This window comes from Oryza brachyantha, chromosome 1, assembly GCF_000231095.2.
Source record: "Oryza brachyantha chromosome 1, ObraRS2, whole genome shotgun sequence".
Taxonomy (NCBI): domain Eukaryota; kingdom Viridiplantae; phylum Streptophyta; class Magnoliopsida; order Poales; family Poaceae; genus Oryza; species Oryza brachyantha.
The window spans coordinates 2,606,142-2,633,989 of NC_023163.2; the positions used below are offsets into that span (position 1 = coordinate 2,606,142).

The window sequence follows — 27,848 nt, forward strand, 5'->3', positions numbered from 1 at the left end:
AAATAAATACAGCAATACCGCGTATATATATGTTCCCATGTATATCTGTATATCAGTAAGGTTTAGTACAGATTAAACATGTAACATGCTTGTATATCTATACACCATGTTACCATATTTATGTCAGTATGTATGGTTTAGTATAGATCGAACATGTCCTATGGGATGCGGTCTTTTTAAGTAGAATACTATCCGGTCTTTGAGTACATATTTCCTAAACTGCTAAACAATATTTAAAAAAATCAATATAAAAGTTTATCATCTTACATTTTTAAAGTAGATTTTTGATTTTGCAGTAGTTAATTTTATATTTATACCATGAAATAACTGCCATAGACATGAAATATTTTTTTATCTTTCATATAACAAAAGAACACATCCATAATAAAGCCGTGTATATTATATACGGGTCGTTGGTTCGTTTCTTCATCAAATCGTATATAAATATCCGCACAGGAATTTAAATGAGAAATTTTATAGTTATTAAGAAAGTACAGTTGGATATCAAATTTTTAGTTTTAGTACCTTAAGGTAAATGATAAAGATATCCAGTTTTTTACGTAGAAAATATGGTAACTCCAATTCAAATGCAGTAAAAACTTGGCCAAGATAGGGTAATACCAACATGTCCAAAAGTTCACCGCACTTTGGTTGGCTGGTGCCGGCCTGCAGGTATCCGGGGAGCTAGAGCTGACAGGTGAAAATGCTGAACCGACGGAAATTCCAGCTCGGGAATTCGGCAGTTGAGCTCACTCGCTGCTGCTGCTGCTGTTGCAGAGGCAGTACGGTTGGTTCAACCGAGGACCATCACCAAGTTCAGTTCACGCCATGCCTTTGCAAAACACATCATCGCCCGGCCATCACTCGTTTTATATATCCTGCTGCTGTCTCCCTCCCCACATTCCCTTCTCCCCATGAAGAAAAAGGCGCCCAGCAGCTGGACTGCAACAACAACATGCATCACCTCACCTCTCTCTTTGTGTGTGTGCAGCAGCATCAACATGCAGCTGTTGCTGTTAGTGGGGCTCTCAGTAACTTTTGCTTTGCTTTGCTTTGCTTTGATTCATCCAGTCCAGTGCACGAGAGAATAAATAAAGAAGGCAACCTGATGAGAGAGAGGGAGCAAAGAGGCCATAGTAGTGTGGGTCTCTGCGTACCTGAGGATGTGAGTGTGCATTGCACTGAGGAGGAAGAGAGGATGATACTACCAGCTGCTAGCTGTAGCAACCACCCTTTGCTTTGCAAAGCTTTGCTTTTCTTCATGCAAAGGCAGAGAGAGAGAGAGAGAGAGAGAGAGAGAGAGAGAGAGAGAGAGAGAGAGAGATGCAGAGGTGCTCACCATGTGCTACTCAGCACTTGAGCAGTGGTGTTCAGCTGGTACAATCATGAGCTCCGGCCTCACCTCATTGACATGAGGAAAATGGCTTCCTTGTAGCCTTCTCCTTGGAGCAACCCTTGGCTGTCAACTGTTTGAGCTAGCACACTGTGCATCAGTACATATGTAACTGCGTTTTTGGGCCTCCTTTTCTTCCTAGGCATTCTTCTTTGCCAGATGTGGGGGAAGCTCCGGGATCAGATCAGATGAGATCATATATGGACACAGATTCCACCTTTGCACTTTGTTGCTCATGCTTTGCTTTCACTGACCAGACAAAAGACACTGATTCCTTTCTTTTCAGTTTAATGATTCAGGCTAATTATCTTGTTTACAGTCTAATTTTCAGTTACTGAACATCTTGTTACAGTCTAATTTTCAGTTTCTGAGTTGGCACGCACTGCATTGCTGGCCTCCAGAAGCTAGTGACGCTCCCATTGCTTGCACATGCTGGCCAAGAATTCATTGGGGGTACCCCTGGTCTCTCCTTTGCTCTCTTTTCATAAGAAAAAGCAAACCATGTCATCATGTCATGCAATTGCAATGCAACCTTCATAAAACAATTCATCTTCCATGGTTGTTGGTTGACTATCCTGTTCCAGTACCACAATGACCATTACTGCACGTCCCATAACAAAACTGTAGTAGAGCACCAGTACTACAACCATGGGCAACAAATTATGGGTCTGAATGTATTTCACTGCAAGAGAAAGGCAGTATGAATGAAGTAGGTCCATGATGCATGGCAAGTAGAGCACCTTAAAATGGTCAAGTATGCCTTAATTTCTTGAGTACTACTCTCTCTCCCCACACTCTGTTTGCCACCAAGCATCTTAATCCTTTGGCATATCTCCTGCACCTAACAAGGCTACACACCCACTGCTCAGGCATCAGTCAGGCAGACAGCTGCAATGCCTTGTTCATAAAAAGGGTTTGGTCCACATTGAGTGATGAGGCCACTGGCTGCTGCTGCCTTTTGCACACAGAGTTGTGGGAGAAAGAGTAAGATAGTAGTAGTACCTCAGTGGGAGCAATTGCTGTTGCTGTTGCTATTGCCAGTGTGTGCACCAGTGGATTGATTCTGCACAAGATAAAATCAGGGAAATCAATGGCTTAGATGTTAGTGCCACACCTAGCCCTATTTGCCATTCTATTCCTTGTTCTGTAGAATAGGAAGTTTACACTTCTTTTCATGATCACAATGGCTGGCTGGTTTGCAACTATTCCTTCATGGCATGCTCTCCTTCCCTTTTTCTCTGAGGTAGGATGGCATGCTTTGTTCCCTTGCCTAGCATCTTTCATGCAGAGCACTAACTAGGATTTAACCTGACCAGACTGTGTGCTGCTGACCACTGAAATGCTTATCCTTTTGTTCATCTTTATAGATTCAACTTTTCCATTGTGTGTACCTCTGAATGATTCATTGTGTACTAGGAATGCATAATCACAATTAATGCTGTTTGTTAACAAGAGGCTTGGTATGAGCAGGTGGTGTTTGTGCGGACACGTAGGCGTGTAGCATGGCTTGTCGTAGTACCAAGTGAAGTAGTAATTAACCAGCACATGCAGTCACATACTCAAATCATGATGGGAACTGGAGATATATAATAACTCTGGTAAACTGTTGATCTGAATCTAGACTAGATAATTGCTTAAAAGAACGAGAAAAGTGCATGCTCACCTCGGCGACTTCCATCTGATCAGTGAAATCCCGGGTCATTGTGATGACAGTACAGTTTGAATTCTTTTTGAACGAAGATACCGTACAGTTTGAATTCAAACAAGGGAAGGGAAGATCCAATAGCCAGAAGGTGAGATTAATGTGGTGATCCAATGGTCAGAAGACGAGATCAAGGACCAGTGTGGTAACCGATTCAGTGGCAACAGTGTGCTGCATTTGTTTCGACAGCCTGCATAAGATTTGATAGAATTGAATGCAGATATCTAATCAGTTCAGTAGAGATCTCACTACTCTGATGGCATCAGCGATCTCATGATCAAGGACCAGTGCTCCAGTCCCTGCTCTTTTACTTGCACAGGCTTTCTTGAAGGCGGACAGTTGTAACAGTGAAGTGACCAACTGCAGTGCAAGGATTCAGAGTAATGGCTCTCGAGATGAACAGCAAAGAACACTCACCACCCTCATAAATCTCTCCTTGTATCCTAACAATCGCCACTTGGTGCAGCTCGAGTAGATTTGGAAGAAACGTAGCACCTCGATCCGATTGGCATGGACCATGAACACAACTGGAGCAATCTTCAGTGTCGCCAACGCCAATAGACCCGTGCCACAGTGATCTTGGGACTGTCGGTGGCACCCTGTTCTTGTTCTTGCCTCCGAATTCAGAAGTGAAGACCACACCATTGATTTCTTCAGATCACTGTAACTCCGCTTCATTTTCACCATTCAAACCAGGGCAGTTGGTGCCAACGACAACACAAACCACTCGAGATGGACCTGAAAGTCTGAAAACTATCACTGTCAGTTTGAAGAATCCACGGCCATTTCTGTTCATCTTTTTTTCCCCCTTCTTCTCCTGAGGTAGCACCACCACAACATTACAAAATCTTGCACTGCAGCCAACCGTGCGAGCAAAATGCGTCGCGGTGCTGGTGTACGTGGAATAAGCCATGAAAGAACAACAGAGGAGGCACGTAGCAAACAGGTGAAGCTGCTTCAGGAATACCCAGACAGCTAGGGACCAGACAGGAATGCAGCACAGCATCACTATGCCAGGAGAATTTCACCTTCATGCGCACCCAAGCAAACGTGGCACTGACGTGGATAGCTTATGTGGCAGCCACGCTGGCGATTGCCCACGTGGCATGTCAGCAAAAGTGCCTGATGACAAATGGCCCGTTAGCCATTTTCCTTTTGAAAAATTTCACAACTATTTGCATAATTTCATTTCATGCGGAAGGAGCCGAAGCGGATATCCTCTCGAGAGATTAAAATGCATTGCAGATTGATCGGGGCGGACCGTGTGCATAAACACATCAGTGCTAGAAGGTACAGTGAGCTGAGGAGACAGCATCATCAGCAGCGGTTGCATTCGGATGCGCTAGATCATTGCCGCTCGTCCGGGCTTGGAATATCTCGCTGCTGCAAAAGTGACGCATCACAGATCATCATCGACGCTTTGCTTTCAGAAAGCTCAGTCTGAACAATTCTGCGTGACACTGACAGAGGCACGGAGCTACTGCAAATCTGGAACCTCACTGGAGCGAATTTACAAAAAAATGTTGCGATTGCTCACAGTAATCTAGCGGCAGGAGCAGGAGGGCAACGCGGATCATCAAAGAGGAGAAGATAAGAGATCGAGATCATCAAAGCAGAACTGAGCCGGGAGGCCAAGAACCTCTCCAACTGATACCTGCTGCCAAGAAAGGAAAGCCACGCCCGTCGGAGGGATTGGAGTATCACCAGGAACAAGAAGAGGCCGCGGTCTCCGCCGCGGGGCTCGTCGGAGATCCGGCGGCCGCGCCGGCAGCACCCAGCGGCAGCTAGATCCAACCTAGTGAAGCACTGATAGACACATGAACCGTCCGGCCCAAATTACTTATGGGCTTATAAGGCCCATATTACTTATCCATACACTGGGCTTTTAAGGCCCAAATACTTATGGGCTTTTAAGGCAATTACATGTGGGCTTTGCGAGCTCTTCTCCGTTCGTCTTCTCCGTTGCAGAAGAGGACGAGACGAGAGAGAGGGAGAGGCGAAGGCGGCGACGATGGCGTGGAGGCGGCTGGCGAAGGAGGCGACCGCGGAGTATCCCCGTCGGGGCGCCGGCTTAGCAGCCTCCCCTCGCCTCACCGCCCCCGCGCGCGCCTTCTCCGCCGCTCCACCCGCGGCAAACCCCGCCGGTGAGTTTCGCGTGTTCGGGCTGTTCCTGTCGCCGATGGCCAGGCGCGCGGGCGCGTTCGGGGTCCCGTCGGCTGCTGGGAGGAATGGGGCGCAGAGCGTTTCGTCGCGATGCTCGGGCACGGCGTTTCGAGCTGGTGTCCCCAGCTATGGAGGTTTACTCGCGGGGAGGATGGCTCGTGGATTCTACCCGCAGCTATCAGGTAATCGTAGTGTCGCCTGGTACGGTTGAGTTGCCTCAAATGGGTTGTGTTCATCGAATCAACATTGTAGATAAAAAAAAGTGCTTCGAGTCACTCTTAATTGTGTTAAGTAAGCTATATTAGCGATTTTACTCACATTCCGTAAATATTGTGCTAATTAGCGATCTTACTCACTTTCTGCAAATTTTATGTTTGGTGGAGATGCTTTACCCTACAGTGCAAACTTTTACTGATGTTTATGTATCCTGTTTAGGTCACAAGCTGCTAAAGGGACTTGGGACAGGATCCGCCTTTGTTGCGACGCTTTGTTCACAGAAGATTGCATATGCTGATGGTAATTTTCTGCCACCGGGAACCAGATACGTAAAAGAGTTTTAGAGTTTTGCTTCATAGGGAGAACCATAGAAAAACATTGAAAAGTATGAAAGTAGCCAGTACATGTTAATGAAACCAGACAAGAGCATTTCTTTTCACCTAGAAGATGGGTACTATCTCGGAATTGGGCATCTATTGTGGAGTGAGATCTGGATTTTGATTATTAATATTAGTTCATAGGGTCCTATAATTTGTTTGTGATGGACTTACTTGTAGCCTTTGATAACTGTTTTTCTTTTCTTCTTGGTGTAGCATCAAACAAAATTCAAATGTCAATGTTTTTTCTTTCTTTATTTTTTCTGTTGCAGAACAACCATCAGAAGATATCGTCAGGCCCTCAGCAAAACATCAGATTACCAAATTATGCCCCTTGATCAGGAAATATCAGCTGCCTGTTGGTGTGATTGCTTTGATCGCACTTGGTTGGCAGAATCCACTAGGTCTTCTCATCAACATATTGCTTATTCTCTATAGTTCAACACCCAACCCGTATTCAATATACTTGTTTCTTCAGGAGGTTAGTCAAATGATTATTTTATTTCACAAGGAAGCACATTTACAATTACGAATTTATGGTGCTACCATTTAAATATTGTAGCACACTACCAACTTGTCAGATTTAGTTATGCTGCTCAACATTCTTAACTCCCAAGGTGTATTGTAATTATTCTGGTGGACTAACACAGATTAAAAATGCTTCAGATTCGTCATGGAGAGACGCATCAACATCCTGCATCATGGACAGAGGAGGTGAAGTTTTGCTTGCTTTTTTCATATTATCTAATTTATTATCTCACATTCTCACTCATATTACCTTTTTACATTGTTTACATGTCATGACTCATGAAGTCTCATCCAGCCCCAAAGTGTTGGTGAGATGACAAAAATGTCACATGCTGTTGTTGTGACTCTGCACCAATTTAAATTATGTTAATAATAAATGTAAATTCAAAATGGCTGAAATAATATAATGTAAACGTCAGATTCTATTTGTTTCTCTTGAGCTGTATTCTTGCAGCTTGCTTTCATGGTAGAGCAATACACCTATGCTCTTTTAGGTAAATAAAGGTGCAATTCAAATCTTTACTGAATATTAGGTAGAAAAAAATCAGTATCTTAGTGAACCCACTTTTTTTTTGTGTGTATTTGAATTTGGATTTACTAAGTGAAAATAGTGGTGATGTTTTATTTGGTCTGACATATTCCCAACAAAACAACAATTTTCATCTTCTTACTTTATTCGTGCAACGTGCTCTTTTGTGTGATTAATTGCTGACTTAATGCTGTGCAATTTTATGCAGGCTGTGCTTACAAGGAAAGTTGATGCTAAAGATTACAAGTTCTTCTCCATTGGAACAGTTGAAACAGCAGACAGAAAAGTACTGCATGTCATTGGAATTCTGGGCAGCTGGTGGATCTATCGTTCCTCATATGGGAAGTGAGAGGGGTTGGCAGAGAATCACATATTCTGAGGAATGGGTCTTACTAGTGTACATAAGTCGGAATATTTCAATAATTTCTTATTGACGGTAGGTTCTTAGAGTCTATGCAGTTTCATTAGGTAACAATGGCACTAGATACTTTCAAAGAAATGGTGTTCAATGTAATTATAAAATATATTTTCATATGGATATAAATACCATCCTATCAAAACCTGGTCACTCTCAAGGGGGTGTACTGGAACTGTTTCCACGTCTGACTTCATAAGTTCATTTGAAATATCTTACAACCTCATCTTTTCGTTTCTGCTTGTACTTATAAGCAAAATTTTGAATTTTCAATCTTAAATTTAGAGTTGATTTTGGAGGTTCTTTTCGTTGTAGTTTATTTTTCAGCCTTTGATTTACATCGCTAAAAACACGTATATAGAAGTTTTATTCATAAATTATTTTTTGTTTGCAAATATGCCATTTCACTTTTTCCCTCAAAAAGCTAAATGAATTGTTTCTTGGATGCATGAGTTAATCTGAGATTGAAGTGTTAACTGTTAACTATAGGTTGATGCTCTTGGAAAAATGAATTAAGCTGAGAACGGCTGCAGTTCATTGCCGACGGCATACTGGATCTATAGACAGGTTGCGTTTAGTTTCTCTGCAGTTGCTTCTCTGATTTCACTGTTGCTTCTATAACTATGCACATAGTTATGGGTTTATCTTGAATAACATTAATATCATGTTATGGTGGACAGGGTGTGCCTCCATCACCAATCTTATTCTCTTTGTTCAGCTTGTGAGAATTATAGCCTACTGCCAATTTTTATGCCAATAATATGGCAACCAGATATTCAATCCATTGCCATTGTCCTTCATATGTATAGGAAGCATTTCATTTTGTCTCTTATATGGCTTTTGAGATGCTCCTTCTTTTGGTCAAGATCAGTATCAATCACGAATGTTCCCTTGCCCACTACCTTCGGGCCATGGCTTGCAGGTGATGGTTCTTTTTCTTCAGTAATCTGATGAACTAGAATCTGTGACCACAGTGTCAGTGGATGAAAGATGGAATACATTTCCTTTTCAGAACCTCACTCCTTTTGCTTGGCATCATGATCTTGATCTCGTGCGTGCTTTGGTACTCATCTGCTTCATGGGAAGCTGCAGTCAGGTGTAGGATGTTTCCTGGGAAACAAAGTGATGCTACAGAATCAGGTAAAGCGACAAGGGAGGATGATTGGTTCAACAATGGGAATGGAATTTTAGAAAACGTAGGGCAAGACAAGTTCATTCTTGCCTCCCTCTCCTCCCTTTATTCCTTTTTTTTTTTACTGAAGTAGGTTATCTTGGTATTTTCAGTTGCAGGTCCTGATATCTATTTAAGGATCTGACCAATAACTGCACACCATAGCTGAAACTTCATTGTATTTCCTAGGTATACTAGTTAGGGAACAGAACCTGTTTGTGTCGTGTACAGATAGATGGGTGGGAGGAAGATTGGAGTTGCTGTGGACTTCTCTTCATGCAGCAAAGCAGCTCTGCGATGGGCGTCAACCAATCTTACCAGGAGCGGTGATCAGCTCATACTTATACATGTCAACAGTTCCTACCAGAATGAGCAAGGCGCAGTTCATCTGTGGGAACAGAGTGGTTCACGTGAGTATCTGTTTCTTTCTCATATCTTGAAAATTGAAATCCATAAAAAGCATTGCATTGTGTTATGCATGTGATTCATAGTTCTAGTGCTAGTCTTGGTTGTTTGGCAATGATGTAAGTATGAAGGGAGGACTTGAGCATTCTTTTCTGCCATGTTATAACTTAGCTTGCTTCTGAAATTTGTTCTCCGCCTGTAATTTCAGCCCTCATCCCTCTGGTAGAGTTCTCAGATCCCCATATCACCAAGACTTATGCCGTGTCGCCTGATAAGGAAACACTAGAAATCCTGACCGAAATGTCGAATCAAAGAGGGGTACGAGTTATCCTTCTTTCGATTTTATTCTTGCTATTGCTGTAGAAGGCCAGGAAATGGTACTTGTATTGAGATTGCTCACTATGCCCTTGCAGGTTGAAGTCTTTGCAAAGATATTTTATGGTGACCCTGCAAAGAAGCTGTATGAAGCAGTTGACCTGGTTCCCCTCAACTGCTTGGTGGTTGGAAACAGAGGGCTAAGCACACTTAAGAGGTATTTAAACACCTGGTTTTATTTCGATCACAAAACACAAAACCGTCGTATTCTTGAGAATTTTGCGACCATGCTGATACTAATAAGTTAACTGACTTCAGTGCTGTGCTGATTAGGGCGTTGAACTGAGCATGCTGCCTCTTTCTTCTCTAGATCATTCTGCCCTTTAACACCTGAAGTTTTTTAGGTTACTCATGAAATTGAACAGACCGTATCCAGACCCTGTTTTTCCCCCTGAAGCGAACCTTATGATATTGGCATGTTGCTAACAGTCGAATTTATCCTTTTACGTGGCCGTTAATTGTCTGTTTCTTGATGCAGGGCTCTGATGGGAAGCGTGAGTTCCTACGTTGTGAACAATGCGACCTGCCCAGTTACGGTTGTCAAGGAGAACAGATAGCTCCTGGCGCCTCCTGCAGTGGTTAACTGCTCTGATTGGAAGCAGTAAACTGCAACAGTATCTATAATATAGTATACACTAGCAGATTGAATAAATTGTGCTTGATATGCACTGGCCGTCAGTCAGCCGACCTTGCGTCCGTGCCTGGATAAATTTATCCTTATGTCTGATGTAACCATTCAGTATTATGCATGTAGTAATAAAAGAGCGGAAACCATGTGTGTTTCTTCAGCACACCGAGTGGATGATTGTTTAACTTTGCATATTTGCAAACGGAAAATGACCTGTGAATAAAACGTTTATATATGTGTTCTTATTGATCTAGAAGTTAAGACAAAAAAAATGAAAAATCCTAAAATCAACTTCAAAATTAAGGCTAAAAATTAATCGGAAGGATTTTTTTTTGGGTGGGGTGGGGGTTGGAGTGAGTTCTGGTCTCGGTTTGAATGCTACCGGTTCAGTTTTAGACGACGGAATGCGCCAATACACATCTGCTGGTGGATATTTGGCTGTTAATTGTTAGTAGGATTCCTAGAAATGATGGAATAATTATAATTTATTCGTATGTTTGTTATAATCACCTAGAATGTTACTCGAAACATTTGCACCAAAGAGAACAGTTCTATGGACGTATAAACGCCATCACTTCCAAGACGCGGCCTTTAATCAACTAATATATTTCCTCTACACCATTAAGTTTGAATTGATCATTCGTATTATTAAAAAGACATACATTATTTATTTATTTTATTATCATTTATTGTGTCAATACAACTTAATTTACTGTATCACCACAACTATTTTAATCATGCACTGCAATATTTTTGTATATTTACTTAAAATTTTACATATAGTGGATGATTAGACAAAAAGTTTACTGACACCCAACATTTAAGAAAATAGAGACGGTAGCGATAAAGGCAGAGTAAACTAACATGCATGTGTGCCATGTCTTTCTAGAAAAAGTTAAAATTTAATGATTTGATACTTTTTGTTACCTTAATATTCTTGTTGCCGCATTGATTTCAGTAACATTCGTGAGCATGACAAATGTTTTAGGATGTCGAATAACCGAAGCATAGTAAAGAAAACACATCAAATATGAGGGAAAGAGAAAGAAATGTGGCCATCTCCTATCTCTCTCGGAAAAGGGGTATGGCTGCCTGCCCGGTTAGAATTTTAATATTTTGGTTCTTTTAAAAAATAAACAGACTCTTAAAAAAACATTTTTTACCATACCAACGTCATTACGTCGTTGTTGTATAGGACGATGCTAACGTCATTGGCGCTGTCCTCCAAACCATTGTGGCTAAATGACGACACCAATATTATTGGCATCGTCCTATACAACGACCGCGCTAATGACATTTATATCGTAAAAAAGATCCATTCATATAATAAGTTTTTTTGAGATATATTTATAAAATAAGTTTCAAAAAAAACTAAAATATCAAAATTGCAGCCGGCGGCCGGCGTCCATATATTTCCTCCATCGTCGAAAACACTCAGTTCTCGGTTTCCTCCAGCCCTGCTCTGCCTCCTCCTCCTCGTCCTCCCACCACCGCTACCACCACCACCCACTGTTCCATGGGGGCACTCTGGTTCGAGAAAAACCGGACAAGGCGGGGCGCTGCTCCCTGGCCTCAGTCTGTACGCCATGGCGGCGGCGAGGGAGGGGTCGCAGCCACCGTCGTCAACGGCGGCCATGGGAAGCGGGCACCATCTGGTGTCGCCGCCGCCAGTGGCCACCATCGCCGGCGTCAAGGAAGGCGAAACCCTGTGTCGTCGTCGTCGTCCGGATGGGCCGCGGCCCACTACCCATCAAGGCTGACAACCGGGGCCCACAATTTGTGTGTCCCATCTTGTCAGTGACAGGCCCTCGCTCTTCAAATGCTCCTCGTGCGCTTCCCGCTCTTCTCCTTGCTCCTCGAGGCAGCAAGAAAACCAAGAACCCAGGCAGCTTCCACCTCGGCGTCGAGAGCAACCGCGCTCCATGTCGGCAATGGTGGTCGGGCACGCCATTTGCTGCCTCCTCGCCGCCGACGGTGACGCCGCCCGGTGCCACATGACGGCGTCGGCGCTCTTGGACGCTCAGAGCGGCGAGCACCCCGTCCTCCTCGACGGAGACCCTCGCGCGACCACCGGGTGCTCCCATGGCGTCGCCGCCGTGGGGCACGGCCAGGCCTTCGCCGGCGCGATGAGGCAGCGCAGGGAGGAGGTCCCCCCTGACCCCTTGAGGGTTGTTCTTCGGGAAGAACATGTCGGGGTAATTCTTGAAAACTTCTCGTTCTTGACCGGAATGCGCGGTTCTTGATCTTCTTGCGCGGCTCCCTTTGATTTCTCTATGATCCTTCGCGATTCAGCTAATTCTCTGCATCGAAGCATTCCTTGTTTGCTTGCATGCTTCCCGTTGGTGATTAATCGCAGGAATAATTTTGCATGTTAATCTGCTCGTACTGGTAATCATGCATATATATGCCCGGTGATTGATCACAACTTTATAGCTAATCCATTCCATGCTTGATATTAACAAGTTGTGTCTGCAATCTGTAAATGCGCAAGCAACATTACTAATTAGACAGTTGACTCCAAGTGTTTGCACTCCACAGCTACGATTCTTGAATCTTTCTGCACTGGTCCGTTCAGAATTCTGCAAAATCCTTCGCAGCACAGTTAATTCGATGCATCAAAATGTTGTATGTTTGCTTTCATGGTCTTGATGGTAGCATGTCAATCTGTTCGTACTGTTCATTCAAGTAGCCATGTATGCATGACATCTGATCAACTAAACCATTGCATGCTTGTTACAATGTTACTCATAAATCAATTGTGCACAGTGGACTGAAGTGGTGACATGCGCCAATGGAAACAAGATTGACCACCCAAGTGGACTGATCAAGAAGGCCTGGAGAGCCTCTGTCAGGAACATTTGTCGGTTCGTAGCCTCTGCTGTGAGGTTTTGCTGGGACATTGGCACCCATGTAAGTCCACTTCGACAAGTAGGAACATTTGTCGGTTCCTACTGGAACTTGTGAATTAATTTGGACAGATCTGAAAGTTCAATTACCATGCTTTTCTGATGGAGGGGAACAATGCATACCTCGTGTATATCTTGTTCGTTCTCAGTCTATGGGTTGGGACTTGGGAATGTAAAATGCATTATCTGTCTAGATGTTCTTCCCCATATATTCTCTCATTTTCTTGAACCATTATATCGATGTCAAGGAAATAAGAGCAACTTGATCATTGCATTACTTTCCCAACGAATCTAGAAGTTTTTCTTTCTTTTCTGCTGTTTAAGTGAGCATTGTACCAACTACCAAAGGTGCTCACTTTATTCTATATATGCATTTTCAGTATATATGCACCCTGCTGCATCCAAATTTGAACTGTTGAGTTACAAGATTTTTGATGCTCAACATCACGGTAGAACTAGACGTACAAAATAATTTCAAGCTGGAATTTTAACATCTTCATCATCACTGATTCACTGGTTCTCAGTAGGTGCACTGGCATGTATGAGAACTTCTTGGGTTAATATAACATGCGTACACATATGCAGATGCTTCCTCTATGGGCTGCAGCGGGTTTCAGAAGGAGACTACCCACATCAGCTGTGCCAGAAAAGTTTAGCTGGCGGAATGTCATGAGCACTTTCAGATTTCAAATTTTCCCCGGTAAGCTACTTATTGGTGACTCCCATTAAATGAATGAACATAAAGATTTGCTCCGGTCTAACAAAAAGTATCTCGAGATATTAAATCATTTTTCACCATTGGATAAGTAGGATGTACGCCGTTAGATCCAACGATCCAAAACGATTTGGTACCGTGAGGAACCGGTACCTCGAGGTACTTTTTGTTAGATCGTAAAATTGCTCATAAACATATGCTGTGTTAACCTACATGATGATGCATATACTGATATACATGCATGCAGATACTTGTGCTATAGTGGCATGCTCAGTCTGTATCGAGGCACAACACAGGCTTGAGTTTGAGCGCCTACACGGGCAAGGCACATTCATCCTTGAATTGCCTGATTCCACCAGGAACCTAAGAAGACTCTGCCAGCAGAGACAAGTTTGGGTTAAGGATAAAGGGGCGTGCATGGATGGCCTCCTGTCTGTGATCCGGACGACCGGTGGAGTGCCGGCAACAAGCACGACGACGAACACAAGAAGAGGCCTCCTGCAGCTGCCTCTCCACAGCCACGATAGCTTCAGCCTCCGGGGTTCCTGGACAAACCTGACGCCCCGGCGAGCAGCACAGCTCATCTTCACTGGCGGTCCCTGCATTGGCATCCTCTGGGTTGATGGATCCTACGCCGACAAGCGCCACTACAGCGACGACGATGGCGAGCTGGACATGCTGGTGTACCTTGGCTGTGACCCCAAAAAGAAGAAGAAGAGGAGTAGCAACAGCTCGAAGGAGGACGCACGTCTACACGCCGTGGTGTGCTATGGGTATCGCTTCACTGGGCAGCAGCAGCTGCACATCCGTGTTCAGGACAATATGCCCATCCACAGCCCTCACAATTGGATCCTCTTCGAGGCGTTTGACATGTTCTACACTGTACGAGTCACGCCCTTGGATGCTTCCAGACTGTATGATCCCTCGGTATGACACTTGCTGAGTAACTGAAGATTGGTTTAGCTTAGCCTGTGTGTGTGGGTTCAAGAATCAGCAAAGTTCCTTTTTTTCCCCCTTTTTTTGCTGGGATGATCGAAGACAGATCACCCTAATTTCATTAAGATGAAGAAATCTACAAGAATCATCTAAGTTCTGATGCAAATTAACTGGTACTGTCGTTTTTGCAACAGGTGAAGGTGCCGCCGAAGATTTCACAAAAGATGGGCAAAGACCGAGCGTTGGTCAATGCGAATCTTCGTCGGCTACACGATGCAGTGAGCCAGTGATGGTCCAGAAGGGAAAGGAGATGCAGTGATGATCCAAAAGTGCAGAGAGAAGGTGAGCTGTGTGCCCGGAGGGAAAGGCGGTTCTGCTGAAGTTGGGTGTTTTTGCCGGTCTAATCTGTCCTATTTACACTTTCTAGTAAACCTGGATGCTAAGCCTTTGATCCTAAATGTACGACTCTGTCCAGGCCAACAATTGATTGATGGTTGAAGATATTAAATGGCAATTTTTTCAATGTCGTTTCAGTCGATTTTTTGTGCGTCAGACCTGTTTTAAGATCTGTGATGTGATTACGAGGTACTACCTTCATATTTTTTTTATACGACGCCGTTAACTTTTAGGTCCACGTTTGTTCATTCGTCTTATTTAAAAAAATTATATAATTATTAATTATTTTATTATAATATGATTTATTATTATAGGAATTTTAAGTATGCATTATAATTTTGCATATTTGGATATAAATTTTGAATAAGACGAATGATCAAATATAATCTTAAAAGTCAATGGTATCATACATAAAAATATGAAGGGAGTATTACCTTTATTTTACGTCATAAGATGTTTTTTAATTTATATGGATGCCAAAAAAGTTAAATGTACGTATAAAACATCTATGGATAAATCTAGATAGAATTAAAACATATAAAATGAAACATAAGGAGTATATTATCATTTTGAGTTCCATGTACATGTTTATGTCAATCCGGTGGCTTGTGTTTCATTGCTTTTCTCCTGTTCTTTTGTAGTTGTTTGGTCAGTTAAGTTTTTTGTTTCTAAAATGTGGTCGATTAAGATTTATGATGTCCTGTGAATTTGTGATGAGCTAGTGCCTTTTTCTTTGTGATGTTTGGGCATGTCTCAAGGAAATCTACGTGCAATTGTAATGCACCGTGAGAAATGCCAGCGGGTCTTCTGGCAGCACCACATAATGGTGGGCTAATTAGTACGGGTTTAAAACCTCACCACTTCTCTTAATAACATCTCACATTATGTTTTTTCTCATTGTCTAACTTTTTTACCGTAAAACACTGAGACTGAGTTTTAGTTTTTTGTGTGGAGACCGAAAGCTTTCTTGCCCATGATTCAAAGTGTTTGTTTAGATATTCTTCGAAGAGATATGCGTCCTAATTTTTTCTCTTATGCTCATGGTTATAAGTTAAATTTGATTTTTTAAATTTAAATTTGGAGTATTTTTCATCTTAGTTTATTTTCTAGTCTTAGCTTTTAAATCACCGAGAACATGTATATAAAATTTTTATTCACAGATTATTTTAGTTTGCAACTCGCCCTCCGCCCCGGTCACGGCGTGAAGCACTCGATTGAATTTGAGTAGCTATTGACTCAATATTGCAAACATAGGAAAATATCGAAACTGGTCTTTAGGCGCATTTAGCCTTACTCTGCCCTTAACCCATTACCATTTTGTTAGATGTAACTGTGTCATGTTTCAGGCCTATAAGGAAAATATCGAAAATGCCGCCTTTCAAAAGAAAAAAACAGAAGAACCGCGTCGTTGCTTAGATTCGTGCTTGCAACGACATGTCCTCATCGTATCCGTAGATGGTTCCGATAGGAGTGCTACAGATTTGTTATAGATCACGGACCTGTTCTGCTGTTTATACAAACCAAAATTTTAATTTTTAATCTTAAATTTAGGATTGATTTTAGAGTTATTTTTACCATAGTTTATTTTTTATTTTTTAGTTTTAGATTTACTAAGCACATGTATTAAAAGTCTTTGTTTATAATTATTTTTCGTTTTCAAGTTTACCTTATAGAAAAGCCAAAGAATGACCCCATATTTAATTATTTTTCTAATCTTGGTTAGCCGTCTCGTCGCTATTTTTTCCATCTAAATTTCCATCTTAAAATTAAAATTAATTTTGGACACTTTTCACCTAAATTTATTTATTAACATTGCACTTTAGATTGTTAAGAATATATAATTTTTCGATCGCTGCTTCTACGCCGTGATGCACACCGACCATCGCCTCGGCGTCCGAGTTGTTGATACATGCATCATCGTCGGTATATACGTGCTTTTGTTTTGAAGAAAAAAAAATACTACTGTTGTTGAAAAAGTATCTAGATATCCGAAGTTTCTATAAATTTTGATATCTTTAGATATATTATTATAAAAATATGGTATCTCTGTTTATTTTTAAGAGTTTTACTCTTACCCTTCCTTTTGTATCTCGAGATATCAAATCGTTTCTGTGTACCGTTGGATCCAACGATCAGAAACGATTTGGTACCTTAAGGTACCGGTATCTCGAGGTAAAAAAGAAGATGTGAGTAAAACTCTATTTTTAAATGAAGATAATGAAACTTTAACTTTAAATAAATGGATAGAAAAAAAAATCCTTTTTAACTTCAAACTGTTTCGTTGAATCATTTAACTTCATGTCATAAACTAATTGAAATGGTTTACTTCATTCCCTAATAACATTTCTCTTCTGTGTTCTTCTCTTTATGTGAACTGTAGTTTGCACGGCTGATTATACTAATTCAACCATTGAGAAATCAACCACAAACCATTCTCAATTTGTTCAGTTGATTAGGAAGGAAAGCAACTAAATGTTGTTTCATCAGACTTAAATTTGAAATCCATCTTATGACATAATCATGGGTATTTAACTTCTTTTTTTCTTTTTTTCTCATCCACTGTTATCAACGGGAACAACAGGAAGGCCAACTCGGCAGGAACCACTGACAGAGAAGCAACCACGCCCCCGCAAGAGTAAGTTTGCATTCAATTTGTGGTGCATTCTTTGCAAGATTTCATACAAAAGCAACTGTTCCTCATGAAATGAATTTAAACCATAACCTGACGGTTTATCCACTTCAATCTTCCTCTCTGTGATACATTAACAGAGAAGAAGCAAGTGCGCGACATGGAGGATATCCGTGCGTTTTGTCCAACCTACGAAGAGGCTTTACAGTTGATGAACTTGTGCCTGATGAAGAAGAGGAACTAGTCGAATGAGTGATAGAGAACATTTACAGATTTCCTCTCGCTAGCTTACCATGGTCTCTAATGTAAATAAATGCCCTCATTTGTGATTCTATGTAGCATCAGATTTATTGTTCTGAGTCTTTCTTTCCCTCTGTTCCTATGGAAATTGGATCGTTTCTTACAAAACTTCTATTAAGATCTTATGTGTTACAAACATGGGCTCAAAATTCTATGGGTGTCTGTTTGGGGTACTCCACAATTATTTGTGTATGTATGATGAACACTGCATTTGTGTTTGGAAGTATGCACGTGTTAATTATTCATAAACAATGATCATTGGAATGGAATTTTTGAATGGCAAACTTAACTATTTGCTTCTCTTTAGATTGTTTGTACTGTACATGTAAAAATGAATTTTCGAAGGCAAAACTGATGATTTGCTACTGTTTAAATCATCAACTACCATCCTGCTGTAATTGCATGTATGACCATCTAATAGAATTACTCTTTCTAAATTTATCTAAATTTATTCATATATATATATATTTTGTATATGTATCTAGACAAGATAATATGGAACGAAGGAAATAAATAATAATAGCGAATCCCCAATCTAAAGAGGCCTTTCTAGGATTGGATAGGCCCCGGGCCCACAGAAGTTGATGGGCCAGGTTTCGCCCTACGCAAACTTGGCCCAGCCATTTTCTGTGTGGGTAGGCCGTTTGAATGGGCTGGCATCAAGGCCCATCAAAACAAGTGGAGGTTAGCATTCGGTTTTATCCTGATCGTTTGTTACCTGATCGGATGGCGCGCACACATAGGAAGAACCCATCTGTTACCCGTGGCCCGTCGCTGCCTCCATGGCCATGAACGCCGCCAAGTCCGGCGGCCTCGTGGTCGCGCGGCGCGGCGGAGCCAGCCTCTTCGGCCGCGCCGTCGCCTCCGCCTCCGTCTCGTCCGTATCCACGTCCACGCCCGCCACGACGCCTCAGAGCGTCTCCCACTACCTCGCGCATCACCCGAGGGCGACATGGGAGGCGCTCTCCGCCGCATTCCCCGCCGCCGCGGCGCCCCACGGCCACATCGAAACCGTCCTTCTCTCCCTCGCCAAGCACCGCCCCTCATCCTCCCCAGAGCTCGTTGCCAGGAACGCGCTCACCTTCTTCTACTGGTCTGCGTCTTCGTCGTCGTCCCCCCACTCCCTCCGCGCCTACTGCCTCCTCGTCCACCTCCTCTCCCGCGCCGCCCTCATCCGCGACGCGTCCGTGCTCCTCGAGTCGGCCATATCCAAGCACTCCTCCTCGCCCGCTTCTCCTTTCTTGGACGCCTTCTTCGCGGCCTACGAGGACAGCGGCACGGCCGCAACGACCCGTGGTCTCCACCTCCTGGTGCACGCCTACTCGCGCGCGCGCCTCCCGGAGGAGGCGCTTGAGGCCTGCCGCTACCTGTCCCAGCGCGGGGTAGTTCCCTCCCTGTCCGCCTTCAACGCCGTGCTGCACGCAGCCCAGCGGTCCGGGCGGCTTGGGGTCGCCTGGGAGGTGTTCGAGCTTATGACGCTGAAGCGGGTGTACGCCAACCAGAGCACCGTCGAGCTTGTCATTGGCGTCCTCAGCCGGGAGGGCGCGCTGGGCAGGATGGCAACCCTCGTGGAGAGGATTCATGGCAAGAAGTCTGTGCCAGGCGTGGTGGCACATGTTGCGCTTACGCTGAGGATCTTCGAGGAGGGGAGGACTGAGCAGGGGATCTTGCTGCTCAGGAGGATGCTGCAGAGGAACATGGTGTTCGATGACATTGCGTACTCTCTCATCGTGCATGCCCATTGCCAGGCTGGTGATCTGAAGTCGGCATGTGAGCAACGGGATGACATGGTGCGCCGTGGCTGTCGCCTGAACTCATTCGTGTATACTTGCCTTATCAGAGTACATTGCTGCGAATGCAATGTTGATAAAGCATTGCAATTGTTTGAAGAAATGCTCTCTATCGGGTTGAAGCCGTATGCTGCTACGTATAGCCATCTCACTATTGGGTGCTTCAGACAAGGCAGAAGGGAGGAGGGCTCGGAGTACATGGACAAGATGCTCATTGAAGGTTTTGTGCCGGATACTGGCACTTGCAATGAGATGCTAGAGGCACTTTGCGATTCAGGAGAGGTTGGCAAGGCAAACGAGCTGCTAACAGCAGTGATGGACAAGGGGATTGTTCCTGATCAAAACACATACTTCAGTCTGATCAATGGGTATGGCAAGGTTGGTGATGCTCAAGGTATCATCAAGATTTATCATGAGATGGAGCACAGGGGGATTAATCTTGGTGCAGAAGTTTTTAGCTCCCTCATTAGGGTCCTTTGCCTCTGTGGAAATCTCAAGGAAGCTGAGAAATTCTTGGCTGTTCTGGAAAGGAAGCTGTTGGCTCCAACTAGTGAAATTTATGATCTTTTGATCAGCAGTTATTGTGAGAAGGGTAACACTAAGAAGGCACTTTGGTTTTATGACAGGATGACGACAGGATACAGCACGCTAGTCCCCTCTGGTGATACTTTTATGATGTTAGTGAGAAGGGTTATCAAAGCAAAGTCTGCTTGTTCCCCTAATTGCTGATGTCCAAATAAGATCTAGTTGAGTGGGAGAATTGATGGGAGAAAAGCTATAAATGAGATCGAAGCACAGGAAACGTTATTATTGTCCAGCATGATTTGTATTCTTATCTCTTCCAGTACGAGAGAATGGTGAGCTGTAGCTGAGGTAATAAATACCCTTCTTTTAGTATTCTTTTGATAGCTAAATAGAAACTTGCTCTACCAAACCTATACTTTAGGCAACAATCGTTTTCAAGGTGAAATTGCATAATTCTATGGGTTTTAAACTTTGGAGCATAAACTTTTCATAGGGCTGTACCGTGTGCCGTGTAAGAACAGTACAGGGGGAGAATTTTTTAGCTCCCAGAAAATTGGCATAGTAGGAGTATTATTAGAGACTGAAACTCATTGCAACTAATGAATCAGCAGAGTATAGTAGTATTCCTCAAGCGAGAACATTTCCAGTATAAGATTGCAGTGGATTGTCTCCCCAGAGTAGTTGTCTACGCGTTCAATAAAAATATCGTCGGTATCCTGTACCTGAAAGGCGCTTTTAGAATGTCATTTTAGCCTTTGAATTTTTTGGATTCATAATCTCCTAAGACCATTCCAATCGGCTTGAAACATTGTTATGTTGTTACAGTGCTCATGTCGCCTGGTTCTCCAAGCAAGAGGCCCAGGGAGGGGACGCTGGTGTTGGAGTCTTGCCTCCCAGATTTCGCCATGCTATCGGCAGCGTCAGCTCAGATGTGGTGCAGGCAGCTAGTACTTGCTGCTGCTGCTGCCTTGTTAAGTCCCTGTCACACAAAGCTTTGGCTATCCATGTCCCTCTTTATCACTGTGCTACCAGCCAGCTCTGTGTAGCGACAGCATTTGCAGAATGCAGTGCCAAAAAGATGCGCAGGTACCTATTCATCCACCATCTCTTCTTCTTAACTGGTCAAGATGTTCCATTAGACCATTACCCATTCTTGCACTCTCTGTGCTGCTTCATTGGTGAAGAACTGAAGATGCATCATGAACTCAAAGCATGTCTAGTTAATCCACAATACATTCTGGCACAACGTACTTAATAAACTGGGTAGAGGATTGAAAGTTTTTTTCTTCTGACTGCAAGGAATTAACCACGGTGAAGGCTTTTTAGACATGCCACATACGGCGTTTCTCACCGCTGCCATGACAGCGCCACGTGGCGCAGCTTTCCACGTGTTTGCAGCCTTGGTTGACGCAGGCACGCAGCGCTCCGGTGCTTGTGTGCATACATGGACTTCCAGGGTCAAATCTAGTAATTCTGAACTCTCACATCTCGTCTTCTGATCCTCTCTCATCTCATCCCAATTCCACAATGCATTGCTCCGTCGTCTTCTTGCTCATAGACTCATAGTATCTACCTTGCAACCTGCATGCTGACATGTTACCGTGAGCATGGCTAGAAACTAACTCTTTCTGTCTACCCATCTTTCTTTACGCAGACGCAGGCAGCCGAGAATGGGAGCAGGCTGGCAAAATATGTCGTCGACGCTGTGTACAGCGTGGTGGGAAGAAACCGCATCTTCGCGGCCTCGCCGCATGCGAAGAGCGGAAGGCTTCATCACTGGAGCAACCAGCACCGCTGCGGCGCTGCCCCAGTCACCAGTTCTGGGCAAGATCACCGTCACCGTCGTCGTGGACGATCCGCCACTCGCCATGACTGACAAGTACGCAATAGCCTGCTGCCTCTCTACTTTTACCTCTCACACGTCGTTTAATTACTCGTGTCATTTCACCGTTGTTAATCATAAAACTGATGTGCATATGCTTGTGAGGTTTGATACAAAAACTTCCCCTACTAGATTTTTTGGTAACACTGCATAGTACATGCTCGATATTTGGATTGCTATCATTTTTTTTACAAAATCAATACAATTAATACGTCCCTATCCTACCCAAAAGAATTGGTAATCTTGCTCATGATTTGGTAACCATATAGGCCCGTCATCTCCTAAACCCATCATCAGTGGTAGTTTGGTTCAGCGTCACTGTTGAACGCTTCTTGCGTGACTTGACTTCTCAAGTTAGGGATGGGCGTGGGCCGGTCCACGGGGAACATGTGATCAGCTCTAATTTAAATAAATAAGGTAAGTTTTATTTTTGAGACATAAAAAATAGAACTTAGTTTTTTAACTAGAGTTGACTATCGATTAGTCGTGGATTTACCTGTGCCCATCCCTACCTCAAGTGATCAAACGGTGAAATTTCCATCATCTGTCTGATCATGTCCCCGCGAAAACGAAACACTATTTTGACCAAAAACTCATTATACTAAGTTGGTAAAAAACCAAATGATATATTTGCAAATGAAAAATAGTTTGTGAATAAAACTTGTATATATGTTTTCTTAGTGATTTAAAAGCTAAGGCTGAAAAATAAACTTCCATGAAAAATCACAAAATAACTTTAAGGTTAAAAATTTAAATTTTGGCTTATAAAGAGAAACGAAAAGATGGCGCCGTAAAAAGGTGACCGGAATTATTTCCGGTTGGCGCTTTCTTGCAGTGTAATTAGTGCTGTACTAAGGTTTTCTGGTCCTTAGTTGCAGCAGCGATTGGGAGGTCGTTCCCTTGGCGCTCTCACGGTTTGCTTTCGGCATGCCGAGATGGCTAAGTTCGACGACACCATGATTGCATCAGAGGCTGGGCTTTGGAGAATCGCGGTGATGAACTTCCTTCTTTATTTTCTGAGATCCTTTTCTCTCACCTGTTTTTTTTTCCTTTCTCTGATAACCAAAAACCTCCCACAAAAATGTTTTTTGCAGTTCATGTGTAACTGTGAATCTCCTCTGGTCGTCAGTATACTGTAGTTAAACTGAAAATAAAATATGTTAAGAACTTAATACCACTCTTTTGTGATGACAAACGAGCACTCATTTTTCCTTCCTTTATTAGTTTATTGTAGTCCCTAGGGCTCAAAATAATAAAATAATACTGAATTAGATATAATATAGTATTGCGAGACTATGTTTTTATATCTTTCAAATTTGAAACGGATGGAGTAAGTGCTTACGGTAAGATAATGATTTGTTTAAACCTCGGAGAAGCATTAAAATTATGTCCCTGCAAGATTGCGCTTGTCGAAGAAGATATATATTTTCTCTTTTTTTAGCAAGGAAACTTGTAATACTAGCTGGGATTAACTCTACTGACTAATGTACTAATCGAAGAAGTCCATAAATATTCCAAGCTAGGACAATCTTACAAGTTCAGGACACGCAAATGTTTTCTTTTTCCTTTTCTTACATACGACTACGTATGGAACAAGCAATTATGCATGGTTCTACGTACTTGAAACATGGAGAATACGCATTTATGTGTTACAAGTTAGAACACACAAAAGTTATCCTTTTTTCGTTACATACGAGTACGAATGGAACAGACAAATCTGCATTATGTAGAATACGTATTTATGTGTATTGTATTTTGCTAGCCACACATCATCATACTAAAATCAAAGATCAAGTAAGAATCAATTTGTTGACAATTTTGAGAGCAGAGCAGAGAATGATCTCGAGACTGAGACATGTTAACACACACACACACACAAGATCAAAACCTGATCATACGTACATACATTTGTCACGGCATCATGGATCAACAAAACAATCTGATCATCCAAAAACTCTCGAATTCGGTTTGAGTTTGAGAGACTTTTGTCATGGTCACCGTCGGTTGTGCAGCGGGTTGGAGCCCGTCGGTGCCAGCCTCTTGTCGGCCTCAAACGCGGCGGCGCCGGCGCCGGCGACGACGTGGTGTTGCCGGAACCTCCTCGCGGCGAAGGCGGCGAGGCCGCCCTCCATCCTCCTCCGGTGCCTCCGGTAGCCGGGCGAGGCAGAGACGACGCCGCCAGCCACGGCGACACCGCCGCCGTCCGTCGGCTGTAGCTGCCCGGGCCGCCGCGACGGCGCCTCCGATGACGACGGGCACGGCGGCGCGACGCGGCCGAGGAGCAGCGAGCTCGCCCTGAGCGCGAGCGCGGCGAGCGACACCAGCGCCAGGATCTTGAGGCACCTGCAGGCGATCATCTCGGTCTCGCCAGCCGGACACGCGCCGCGTGCGCGCGAGAGGGAGAGAGAAGAAGAGGAAGAAGAAGATGGATGGCGCGGCGGCGAGCCGGACACAGCGCGCGCGAGTGAGCAGAGCAGCAGGCGGTGGGAACTGGGCTGGGAATGGCTTGGCGCGCGTGGCGAGCAATAATTCGGCTCGATTTGACGCGAGAGGAGGAGGAGGGAGGGAGCCATGGAGGGAAAGGCGCAATGAGTGATCGTTTCGCCGGCTCGCCGCCTGTTGCCTCCTCCGTTTTTTCTTTTTTTTTTCCCTCTCTCTCTAGAGAAATGCTAGCGTGTCTTACGAAATTTTAAAACTCACGTTAACACAATAATACAGAAGGAACATATTTTGAATTTTAAAATTAATTAGAGACTTTTTTATTGATATTTGTATATGAATAACTAAACGAAAATGCTTCGCGTACGATCGCATCGGAAGATCATATATGACCCGGACGGAAGCAGCGGATGGAAGCGATGCTGGCCAGACCGTCAGTTGTACACTGATCGTACAACGCAGTCGGACAGATAACTAAAAGTTGCATCATCGATCTACGTCTTATTATAATTTATTATTTTAAGATTAAGGGCTATATGAACTATGCGAGAATTATATAGGTTATACAGTTCGGTTTGGAGGGCAGATACTAGATTTATATTATGGAAGTGATAACAGATTTATCGCTCATCGTCACCACCATTATTTTTTAAACAAAATAGAAGCATATTGATTTTAAGGGAATTTATTGTTTATAAACAGCTTTGAAAATAATAAGGGCGTCGCCCGTGGCGAGGCCATGATGCTGCCGCTTGACCGGTCGCTCCCTCGGAGGGTCAGTAGCCGGGTATTCCGTACTCCATAGCTAGATCTGGCACATCACATGACGTGCCCGTGCCAGGGGCTTTGTCATTTCCGACGGACACATCCGACGAACTTCACTCTGCTCCCATTTCTGGTGCAATTTCAAACCCACCCGTCTGTCAAAAATGCTAGTAACAAGATTTGGTTATTCTTGGATCGCCAAACTGCTCCTCGGTCTCACGCCGTCTGCACGGGCAAATGATCGGCTCTGCGTGATGAGAGCTGAGTACAGTATAGAGACGGGCTCCAAAAATTATCATGTCATATGATTACGTAGAGAAAAAAGAAAATGAGAAAGAAAAAAACGAGCTATAGATTTATAGTTAGCTACAACATAAAAAGATTTTAGAGTTAGTAATTAGCGGTTCTATTGAGCTCCTTGGAGCCAGTGATGCTCGAGTAGTGTGAACCAGTGAGAAGCTGTAGCAATACAGTTGGTGCAAGGCGCTTTGCTCCATTTCAAAATATAAACATGTGTAGTAATAGCATTGACCAAGAATAAAAAAGTTTTCTTCCAATCACTTCAACGATCATTTTTAATTTTCGAAATAATAAGATTATTTTCCCAGGGACTATTAGAGGTGATGAAAAAATGTCGAACGATATATTTACAAAAAATATTTTTAAAATAAACCTTTTATATACGTGTTCTTCTTGATCTAATAAGCCAAGGTTGAAAAATAAATTACGATAAAAAACATAAAATCAACTCTAAACTTATGGTAAAAATCTAAATTTTAGCTTATAAATATAAGCAGAAGCGAAAGGATGAGGGTGTTTAATTATTAATTAGAATCATGAGAATCACTATATACACTTTATACCACTGTATAAAATTTGAATTATAGAATGCAGTAAGAGAGAGGGGTGTAAATTGAAAATAAGCTATGATAAAAAGAACTCTAAATTTGTGATAAAAATTAAATTTATCTTATAAGTATAAATAGAGACGAAAGGACGAGAGATGAATTACTAGAACGATGAGCATCACTGTATACACTTTATACCACTGTATAAAATTTAAATTATAGAAATACAATTCAGTAAGAGAGAGTGGTATGATACGCTACTCGTAGGCTGCATCAAGTGTGCAAGGGAGCAAAGGGTACGTACTACCAACTGAATCAGCCAAAGATCGATCGGTTCCATCGCATCGCACTTGATCGATACATCGAATCCCATCTCTCACTTTTTTGGTTTCTTGTCTCCTCCTTTTGATCTTTTCCGGCAGGAGCTTTTCAGTGTAGCACCACTGTTTTGTTTTCCGGTACATGTACGTAGCCTGCAGTGCAGCCTCTGCCTCCTCGCAGGAGGATACTGTTTCAGTAGCAGGCAGCAAATGCTGACTGTTGGGTGACATCTGGTCCTGGACCTGGAGTACTACCAGCGTTCGATCCGTCCGTAATATAATGGTTTTTAGAGTGCAATTAAATACTACCTCCGTCCGATTATGACTATTCACTTATAATTTTTTATCATTCATCTAATTTAAAAATTTAGTGTAAATATAAAAATTTATAAGTAATACTTAAACTAATTTTAGTAATAAAGAAAATAAATAATGCTTTCAAATTTTTTTGATAAGACAAGTAGTTAAACATTGCAAACAGAAAATCAAAATCGCTTATAATCTGGGACGGAGGGAGTATTTTATCTGTCTCAAAATAAATGATGATTTTCTTGTGTAATCACTAACCATATCAAAATATAAGGATTTTAGGTTGCTTGACACCTTAGAGATAAATGTTTGAAAATAAAAGACTGCAGTACGCTTCAATAAATGATGTATGTAGGGTGCTAGGGTGAATCTTTTTTTACAAAGAAATCTTATAAATGGATATATTTAAAACATTATTTAATAATAGACCTATTTTGTTGAGGTGGGTTCGACCAGTCAACCTCATCTCAGATATCACAATAGCAGCAGCATGCATAGTGACGTCAAGTTATTATACCTCGGCGCTAAGTAACTTAAAGTCGTGAGTTTGGATCTTTGTTTACATAATTTTTTAGAGGGGTTAATTTGTAAGATTTTTTTTCGAAAAGAACTAGAATGTGAAAGATTCAAGATTGTAGGACTGAGAGTAATTACAAAGAGAGTACGTAAAAAAATTTAGTGAAAGCTTTCGTGGTTGGTTGAAATGAGAATATATATAAATATGTAAGTAGTTGTTATGTTTTGAAACAAATTTTGAATGTTAGAAGTTATTTCTAGTATATTTAGAACTTGTAATTTGTATGGATTTTCATATAAAATATTGCTACTACATCAATAATTATTTTCAAACTGGTTTTTGGACAGGACTCTGGTTGTAACAAGGTACTCCTAATGCAGTGCAGGAAAAGGTTTGGTACGGTACACTGTATCAAAGAATTTTGGACATGAGCTCTGGGTCTCTGGTAGCAAGGCAGGAGTGGCCCCCACCCTCAATTCCCATATTGCCCCTGATGCATCAGTCGGGCCAGGCTGATCAGTGCAACTTCCACTGTTTCCTTATGTGTAGTTATCTTACTTCAGTTTTAAAATGTAACTATTTTTAATATTTAAATCTTCTTGTTCAACGTGTTATCTCATCTGTTCTCCCACCCCATATCCCCGTCAATTCTGCATTATAATATTTTCT

The 27,848-nt window shown here is 42.6% G+C and overlaps 5 protein-coding genes across 10 annotated transcripts; 4 read left to right on the forward strand and 1 right to left on the reverse strand.

Annotated features, from left to right (window-relative positions):
- The first annotated feature begins 5,069 nt into the window (after positions 1-5,069).
- On the forward strand, positions 5,070-8,734 carry LOC102708838. Of its 4 annotated transcripts, none has more exons than XR_005810978.1 (9): positions 5,070-5,440; positions 5,694-5,774; positions 6,124-6,332; positions 6,518-6,565; positions 7,117-7,344; positions 7,813-7,890; positions 8,004-8,245; positions 8,336-8,519; positions 8,608-8,734. XR_005810978.1 is itself a non-coding variant. In XM_006643747.3 (5 exons), the coding sequence occupies exons 1-5, from the start codon at positions 5,107-5,109 to the stop codon at positions 7,255-7,257; spliced, it is 813 nt and encodes a 270-aa protein (XP_006643810.2). In that variant the 5' UTR covers positions 5,070-5,106; the 3' UTR covers positions 7,258-7,545. The 4 variants fall into 4 exon arrangements, 1 of the variants encoding a protein (XP_006643810.2); XR_005810979.1 differs by having other exon boundaries at positions 8,336-8,463; XR_005810977.1 differs by having other exon boundaries at positions 8,336-8,734.
- On the forward strand, positions 8,730-9,831 carry LOC102708375 (universal stress protein PHOS32-like). The gene is made up of 4 exons (XM_015832846.2): positions 8,730-8,904; positions 9,108-9,217; positions 9,313-9,431; positions 9,753-9,831. Exons 1-4 carry the CDS (start codon positions 8,730-8,732, stop codon positions 9,829-9,831), a joined length of 483 nt encoding a protein of 160 aa, XP_015688332.1.
- Positions 9,832-11,833: 2,002 nt separating this feature from the next.
- LOC102704854 lies at positions 11,834-14,984 on the forward strand. Its single transcript, XM_006645476.2, has 5 exons — positions 11,834-12,097; positions 12,669-12,812; positions 13,394-13,508; positions 13,771-14,450; positions 14,654-14,984. Exons 1-5 carry the CDS (start codon positions 11,834-11,836, stop codon positions 14,747-14,749), a joined length of 1,299 nt encoding a protein of 432 aa, XP_006645539.1. The 3' UTR covers positions 14,750-14,984.
- Positions 14,985-18,533: 3,549 nt separating this feature from the next.
- Positions 18,534-27,804, forward strand: LOC102709212 (pentatricopeptide repeat-containing protein At1g66345, mitochondrial). 3 transcript variants are annotated; one of them, XM_015834896.2, is made up of 5 exons: positions 18,534-20,447; positions 20,925-21,185; positions 21,399-21,566; positions 21,754-21,978; positions 27,527-27,804. In XM_015834896.2, exon 1 carries the CDS (start codon positions 18,567-18,569, stop codon positions 20,301-20,303), a length of 1,737 nt encoding a protein of 578 aa, XP_015690382.1. In that variant the 5' UTR covers positions 18,534-18,566; the 3' UTR covers positions 20,304-20,447; positions 20,925-21,185; positions 21,399-21,566; positions 21,754-21,978; positions 27,527-27,804. The 3 variants fall into 3 exon arrangements, with proteins under 3 accessions (XP_015690382.1, XP_015690358.1, XP_015690406.1); XM_015834872.2 differs by lacking the exon at positions 27,527-27,804 and adding an exon at positions 22,854-23,412; XM_015834920.2 differs by lacking the exon at positions 27,527-27,804 and adding an exon at positions 22,860-23,412.
- On the reverse strand, positions 23,964-24,623 carry LOC107304662. Its single transcript, XM_040529969.1, has one exon. It carries the CDS (start codon positions 24,552-24,554, stop codon positions 23,976-23,978), a length of 579 nt encoding a protein of 192 aa, XP_040385903.1. The 5' UTR covers positions 24,555-24,623; the 3' UTR covers positions 23,964-23,975.
- Positions 27,805-27,848: the final 44 nt, after the last annotated feature.

Bases quoted from the DNA above. Each gene is read 5' to 3' on its own strand.
- LOC102704854 (XM_006645476.2), top strand. From the start codon at position 11,834: ATGGTGGTCGGGCACGCCATTTGCTGCCTCCTCGCCGCCGACGGTGAC. The intron at 12,098-12,668 runs GTAATTCTTGAA...AATTGTGCACAG, and splicing joins TTCGGGAAGAACATGTCGGG to TGGACTGAAGTGGTGACATG. The intron at 12,813-13,393 runs GTAAGTCCACTT...ACACATATGCAG, and splicing joins GCTGGGACATTGGCACCCAT to ATGCTTCCTCTATGGGCTGC.
- LOC102708838 (XM_006643747.3), top strand. From the start codon at position 5,107: ATGGCGTGGAGGCGGCTGGCGAAGGAGGCGACCGCGGAGTATCCCCGT. The intron at 5,441-5,693 runs GTAATCGTAGTG...TATCCTGTTTAG, and splicing joins ATTCTACCCGCAGCTATCAG to GTCACAAGCTGCTAAAGGGA. The intron at 6,566-7,116 runs GTGAAGTTTTGC...AATTTTATGCAG, and splicing joins CTGCATCATGGACAGAGGAG to GCTGTGCTTACAAGGAAAGT.
- LOC107304662 (XM_040529969.1), bottom strand. From the start codon at position 24,554: ATGGCTCCCTCCCTCCTCCTCCTCTCGCGTCAAATCGAGCCGAATTAT.
- LOC102708375 (XM_015832846.2), top strand. From the start codon at position 8,730: ATGGGTGGGAGGAAGATTGGAGTTGCTGTGGACTTCTCTTCATGCAGC. The intron at 8,905-9,107 runs GTGAGTATCTGT...CTGTAATTTCAG, and splicing joins GTGGGAACAGAGTGGTTCAC to CCCTCATCCCTCTGGTAGAG. The intron at 9,432-9,752 runs GTATTTAAACAC...TTCTTGATGCAG, and splicing joins GGGCTAAGCACACTTAAGAG to GGCTCTGATGGGAAGCGTGA.
- LOC102709212 (XM_015834896.2), top strand. From the start codon at position 18,567: ATGGCCATGAACGCCGCCAAGTCCGGCGGCCTCGTGGTCGCGCGGCGC.